This window comes from Thunnus thynnus, chromosome 17 (genome assembly GCF_963924715.1).
Source record: "Thunnus thynnus chromosome 17, fThuThy2.1, whole genome shotgun sequence".
Classification (NCBI taxonomy): domain Eukaryota; kingdom Metazoa; phylum Chordata; class Actinopteri; order Scombriformes; family Scombridae; genus Thunnus; species Thunnus thynnus.
In genome coordinates, this window is record NC_089533.1 from 15,868,039 (window position 1) to 15,875,368 (window position 7,330).

The 7,330-nt window shown below is 39.0% G+C and overlaps 1 protein-coding gene and 1 pseudogene across 1 annotated transcript; both read right to left on the reverse strand.

The window, feature by feature from the left end:
• Positions 1-232: 232 nt before the first annotated feature.
• On the reverse strand, positions 233-3,623 carry LOC137168127 (methionine-R-sulfoxide reductase B1-A-like; annotated as a pseudogene).
• Positions 3,624-3,799: 176 nt separating this feature from the next.
• LOC137168049 (methionine-R-sulfoxide reductase B1-A-like) lies at positions 3,800-6,161 on the reverse strand. Its single transcript, XM_067570487.1, has 4 exons — positions 6,004-6,161; positions 4,914-5,056; positions 4,633-4,747; positions 3,800-4,501 (listed from the first exon to the last, which is right to left on the reverse strand). Exons 1-4 carry the CDS (start codon positions 6,056-6,058, stop codon positions 4,482-4,484), a joined length of 333 nt encoding a protein of 110 aa, XP_067426588.1. The 5' UTR covers positions 6,059-6,161; the 3' UTR covers positions 3,800-4,481.
• Positions 6,162-7,330: the final 1,169 nt, after the last annotated feature.

Below are 7,330 nucleotides of genomic sequence, written 5' to 3' on the forward strand. Positions count from 1 at the left end.
AGGTCAGTGGGAGAAAAGTGCGGTTGCAATCCAAGTCTGTCTCGTGATTTTATCAAAGGATTACCACTTCCTCCTTCCTGTTTGCTTCCTCTTGGCCATGCAGCTGTTTTCAGATGCCAGCCAGAAAGAGTGCTCTCTCAGATAGCGAATGTTAATTACAGCCCTTTTCCTCTCCATCTCTAATTCTCACATCTGGTTTATCTTTGTGTTTTCATCTCTGTCTGTCTGTCTGTTGTTGGGTTTGTCGCTTTCCCCCTCTCGAACTCTCCCTCCTTCTTCCAGACTTCCAAACTTCACCCCTGAGGACAATTTAGTCTGTGTGCCATCTGTGTGTGGCGACATTACAGAGAATCCACAACAAAGACATCTAATCAGTCACAAGGAAGGTATTACTGAATTAACGAAGAGCTTGAGGTGAGGTCAGAAGCAAAGTTAGGACTGGAGCAGAGGAGGACTAGCTTGGCTCGTCATTTGACAGGCAGGGGGATTTGACTTAATAATCTACAGAAAAACAACACTACTCTTTAAATACAAGAGACAAAAGTTCTGAAACGAACTTAACAGTTTTGATCATACCTTACAGGCAAACTTCATCATCACACCAAATGAAAAAAAAAAGTCAGTGCTTTGTTAAATACTTTATAACTACATTTAATAAAACATCATTACAGTCTATGAATGTTTGCACTTCCTTTCTTAATCCTCTGGCTGACAGTGGAGCTTTCATCTTCTCCTCTGATCTTCCAGCCTTTGAAATGAGCAGCTCCACACCTGCTCATCCCAGAGACATTTAAACAGCACGAGAGGCATTGAACGTACCCTCACATCCTCACTTTGTTTAGAATTCCACCACTCCGTGAGCCCGCTCCGAGACGCAGGTTTACTGAGTTATCTGGAAAATTTCGCTGGGTAAAAGAAGAAAGAAAAAAAACGCATATCCCCTTCAAATCTGGAACATTGTGATGTAAAAAAAAGGCCTGGTTCAAGTTTTCATCAGTAAAGTTATCCGGATAACTCAGTAGATCTGCTTCATATAACGGGCTCCTGGCATGAGACAGTGGGGGCATGCTGTTCAGATATTTACTGTAATCAGTGGAATTTTGTAGCTTAATTAAGATTGTCAAATAAATTACATGCACAAAGTATGTTCTTTTGTGTGTTTTCCTGGTAAAACATGCAGGCAGCATTAGGGAATCTTCTACAAATAATGAAGAGAAATCAGTTGAAAAGTGAATTGTTCTACAAGCATCACTAAGTCTTTGGTATTGGTCAGATACCTGCTCTAAATGTATTTTGTTCTGACCACACAAGTGTATTTGGTGAGGTTAGTTTTTGTAGGGTACACAGCACCATCAACTGATATAATCATGCAATTACACTTTTGAAAGGGGCCTGTGCTTTACAGTGTGTTCAACATGTTTTCATGCATCCAGAGAAGTCCTCTAATTTACACTGAGGTCTGCAAGCCATGTGCAAAACTAACACAAGCAAGCTGTGACTCATTTTCCTGGCAACACTTCAATTAAACATCTTAAACTGTTTGCCAGACAGATGGTTCAATCTTAAAGGAAAGGTTGACAACATATGAGGTTTCAACTGTCTGAGTTAGTCAAACCAAGTGGATATCTTCCACAGTTAGAGTTGCTTTAGTATAATATTCTCTCTTTGTCTTTCTCCAGACAGTGTTTCCCTGTTGAGCTGCGGTGGAAGGATAGTAACAAAAAAGACTTTGAAAGATATCTACTTGATTTGACCAATTTGGATGGCTGAAGCTTTAGATTAATTTTTAAATGTATTTTTGTCCCTTATAACTTACATTGTAAGCACATTATGAATGGATCTGTTAATGGCCAGTATGAACAGGAGGAATGATAACAAGAGGAAAAACCTGTTTTGTTGTTCATTTGGGCACAGGACTGTTATTTTGAGACAGACTTGAAAAATGGTGAACCTGTCCTTTAAAGTTTACAGTGATAATTAATGTTTCTATGTTAACTGTTTAAAAATGTTGACCAATCCTCTTTTCTCGCTGTCAAGTGAGGACATTTTCCATCCGAGCCCTGGAGGTCCATTAGACTTTGTCCCAGAACACTTCATTCACTGTCCACACCTTCAGCAGCAGAAACCGTTTCCCTCTTTCACAGCTCACCTTTCTGTCCATCAACCTTTTCTGTGGACACAGTAGAGGCCAAAACAGTGGGTTAAAGATGGATAACAGTGTAATCTATTAGCACAGCTGTGTAATGCACTGCATGCAAGTGATAGAACCACTGATAGGCCAACCTTTAGGTATGAACGTCAGTGAACTGCTGAATATTCAGAAGCGTGACAGCCCTTCTCTCGGTCCGTCATTCAAGAACTCGTGGCCCAGTCCATTACCACACTTCCCACAACAAACCTGGGATACTTCAATTTAGAGAGTTCTAATCAAAACCTTTAAATTATATGATAAATAAAGGTAAGAGTGTTGGAGTAAATTCCCATTTAGTCCAGCTAGACATGTGCTGACATTATAAAGATATCCAGCTGTACAATTCTGCAGTGATAATTTACCTTTATGGGTCCCCATGCTTCAGGGTGTTTGGAGACGCTGTCCTTATGAATAGTCTCTGAGAAAGCCGGCCAAGGAGAAGAGTGCTCGAACTTTGACAAGCTGGAGAACAACTCATGCCCACATTCAGAACACACGTATATACCTGAGAGAAGAAAAACTGCATCAGGGGCTTCAAAGGTCCCCTCCAGACATGTTTTAAGCCAGAGGTTTTCAAAGTGGGAGGCGTGCCTCCCTAGGGGGGCTCCAAAGAGTTTCAGGGGAGGCTCAGTGAATGGAAGTGAAAAAATATTATATTATTTATGACATTATTTATCAAAAGGAGATCACACAGAATAGCCTAAATATGTGTGAGTTGGTTAAAGAGGTAGTTCAGAGATACAGCAGTTTTGGGAAATTTTACTGTTTTTCCCACTTTCCCTGAGTCAGAAATAAATAAATGCCTTAGGACAGACTTTTTATGTATTTGGTGTAGTCTGAAGTTATGTCAAACAGCAATATTAGGCTATCTTGGCTCGACTGTTGTGTGTCTGTGGGATCAAATAACATAACCATGATCCCATAGGCATCCAGGAATTGAGCGAAACTAAGCAAGTAAACTAAAATTACATCTACTCTTTCTTCCTCATTGAAAAAAACAAAATCAATGAATATTATAATATTTGGCATTAAATTGTCCACGTCATACTCCACAACTGGCTTTGAAAACACATTGTGATGTCGTAATTCATGCTTGTAATTACACACTTTTAACTCAGATTTTAGGTGAGCACAGAAAAACGATAAACACAATAAAAGTTGGAGTGGAGGGTTTCTTGAATTTTCACTTCTCTGTGACTTGTCACCCTTCACATGCAGCTTCATGCTTCTCTGTCACTCACCAGGATGGAAGTGATTTTTGTATTCTTCTCCACCAGAGAAAGAGCAATATGACATTTCATCCATGTCAAATGACTTTGTGTCTCAAAACCAAAGGTTTAGTATCTCTTTCACTTGAAACGTACAGTATGTTTACAAAGACTCAGCCAGCTGAAGCTGGAAAAAACCTGCCGCCCCAGATCAAGTGTCAACAGCTCTGTCCTCCTTGTGTAATGAGCTTATTCTCGTTACTTCCACATGATGGCAGTACTTACAGCACTAAGCAACAGTGTCAGTATGAGGCTAATAACCCAGACGAAAATGTGTTTTTAAGAGTAACACGTCTGATAATACTTGCATCAATATAGAACTAAAACAAGTCACAGCCCGTAGGAAAAAGGTAACTTTAATATTTGAAAACAAGATTAAAGACAAACTTATTATCAAAGCATTGCATTATTGCATTATTTTAATTTAAAATACATTTAAGTTCTTTGTAATCAGCCATTGTGATTCATTTACATAAAGCTTCTCAGTAGTGAAAATAGTATTTATAGTTACAAATTTCCTGCATCTAGCACAACAAACACTTCAGGTAGAGGTCATTGTTGATGAATGAATTTTAAAAACATCATGAATAATCTTTGGAAAAGGTTTATCTTGTCTTAGGTTTAAGGTTTTGTAAGTTATTTCTTACAGATTGGTGTTCACTCACTTGTAACACTCAGTTTTATACTTACATGCAAAACTGTGAAGGTAAACAAACCCTTAAACTCTCGGTAAGAAATAACTGACAGAATCACATGAAGTCTAGTCTCAATCAATAAACAGCTGATGAGACAGTGAATGTATAATCAGTGAGGCTATTCTGGTTACTGAGTCTGTGATGACTGCATAATAAAAGATATGAGAAAAATCCTCTGTTCTTGCTGTCCAGTGAGGCCACCGTCCATCAGAGCCCTGGTGCTCCCACATTGGGCCTTTTCCCAGAACACTTCATCCACTGTCCGCACCTTCAGCAGCACAAAGAAACTTCTACAAGTCCTGCAATTTTCCCCCCTGACAGCTCACTTTACTGTCCATCAACCTTATCTGTGGAGAGAGAGAGACGAAGAGATTATGTGGGAGTCGTTTCCCAGCCTGTACCTTTCATATTACTTTAATAATGAATATCCTTTTATTACATATTCTGTATTACAAAATGTATCAGAGCACTGTTTTACCTTTAGGGACGAACTTCAGTGAGCTGCTGAATATTCAAAAGCGAGACTGCCCTCTGCCTGGCCCATCATTCACAAACTCATGGCCTAGTCCATTTCCACACTTCCCACACCGTACCTGGAATAAAAATAACACACAAACCACAATCAGCTGTTTAAGCTGAGTATTCAAGTATGAAAGTGTGTGGTAGCTGGTCTAGAAGTGAATATAGTAAGTTTTACACTGAGCTTCCTCTGAAGGATTCAATTATTAAAAATGTAAATCTCTTTTCTTCTGATGGTACCTTGTATGCCCCAGGTCTCTCCTCATGTTTGGACACACTGTCTTCATGGATGGTCTCTGTGAAGGCTGGCCAGGGAGATGAGTGCTCATACTTGGAGCGGCTGGAGAACAGCTGGTGATCACACTTGGAACATATATACATCCCTGAGGAGTAAAGGATGGGAGATAATGGTTGCTGTGAAAGGTGCAATTAACAATTATTTTCATTGTCAGTGAATCTGTTGATTATTTTCTCGATTCATCAATTAGTTTGGTCTATAAGATATCAGAAAATGGTGAAGAAAGTTCATCACTTTTTCCCAAAGACCAAGATGCAACCTGAAATGTCTTGTTTGATCCCGACCAACAGTCAACAACCCAAAGATATTCAACTTACTGTCATATAGGACTAAATAAACCAGAAAATATTATCAATTAACAATATAGTTGGTGATTAATTTTCTGTAGATCGTTTAATCAATTCATCCACTAACCATTGCTGCTCTAGTTAGTGTGAAAGATGAGAAAGAACTATTTTAATGGATAGTGACTTTGTAGGACTCTAAAACAGTTAGTACCAATGAACTTACTAAATATCGCAGGAGGAAGATTTATTTAAAATGAAGATTACGTATACGTCAGATCACATATTGCCATCTATTTGTCACTGTTTCTGTTTTGTTTCAGTGAGTTTCCTTTATATTTTTCAGACGCTTTTTAAATCCAGTTATGTAGATAATGTTTTGCACTTGTTCAAAGGTGTTAAGTGGAGCCTTATCTTCTCTACCACATCCAGTTTAGTAACAGGGTTGTGTAACCTGACCATGGGTTACAAAACTTTACTTGCTTAACAGGGTTTTTATTCAGTATTTCCATGCCAAACAATGTCAACACTTTCTTAAAGTCTCTGTTGTCAGCTAGGTTAAGTTAAATAATTCAGCTCTAGATCTACAAGCTTGTCTGTCAAGTTATTTACAAACGATAACAATCAGGTTTGTTGGCTAACGATGGCTAGCTTGTTATTGTTAACTCAAGCGTTACCTCTAAACCGTCTCTAAGAGCCGTTATGCATAAACGTTTTACAAATAACAATAGGTCAAAAATGACAGTACCTGGTTTGAAATGGTCTTTAAAGACCTCTCCCCCGAAGAACTTACAAAACGACATTTTCTTGCGGTTAGACTAGTTACTTAGCCTCCCGTCTTCTTCTTCTTCTTTGGTTTTACTGCCGGACTAAAAATTTAAAGGTGCATGCCGCTGTTACAGCGTATTTGGTGATCCATCAGATTATGTGCCTTGCAGTGCTGGAAGAAGTACTCAGATCCTTTACTTAAGTAAAACTATCAATACTACTATGTAAAACTATTTCATTACAATTAAAAACTCTGCATTTTACTTGTAATTGAGTATTTTTACATTGCAGTATTTATACTTAGGTAAAAGATCTGAGTGCTTGTTCCAGCACTGCATTTCACAGTATCTGATGGGTCACCAAATACGCTGTAACACCGCCACCTACTAAAATAAAAGCCCTCCTTGCTTTGTCTCTGAGGTCGTTCACAGCTTTGTTGAAGTTACCTGTGGTGCTGATGTTTAGGCCGAGGTAGGTATCGTTTTCTGTGTTTTTGTAACAGTATATAGGCAACTACTATTACTCTTTCCATCCGAACGAGTCAAACCGGAAGTCTTATTTTGAAAGTTGACGGGTCGCAGGCTGTTGTATTGTATAAATGTTAACATGTACTGCGCCAAAGTTCGCTTAAACTAATTTTCATCTGCAGTCCCTTACAATTAAAACATATAACAGCACAATAACAAACAGTACAAAGCAAAAAACATACATTATACAAAATATATACAGACTAGCCCATCACATACACCCACAATGTCAAGTAGAAATTGATAACGTAAGCTTTCCAAATTAAAAGCAAGATTATTTGCATTCATGAGAAGACTATGAGATGAAATTTAGATTCAGTGGTTACAGAGCTGAGAAGCTGCTGTTGGTTTGACAGCTGTCAGGCAACGTTAGCTGAGTTTATCTGTCTGCTGTCATGTATCAATGCCTCTGCGTAGTGTCTCTCCCATGAGACATGGACACCACAATGTTTCAGCTGAGGTTGTTTGTTCACCAGCGGCTGTACACAGCAGCTGAGGAGATTCTCGGAGAGGTGCAGAAAACCATATCGTTAGCTCTGTAGGAAGCCTAAGTCAGTTGATCTAACATTATAGAGGATGTTGAAAGTGTGCGACACCAGCTGGGCCTTCTGTGAAAGTAACCAGGTTTGGGAACTCTGGTTTAATGTGTAGTTTTAGTACATACACTGTAAAAAATAGTGGATGCAGCCACCAAGGCGTCACCCATTGGTTTGTAGACTCTCGTTTTGAAGCCTGCAGTCTTGCAGACCTACACGACACACCCACTTTACTATATGACAC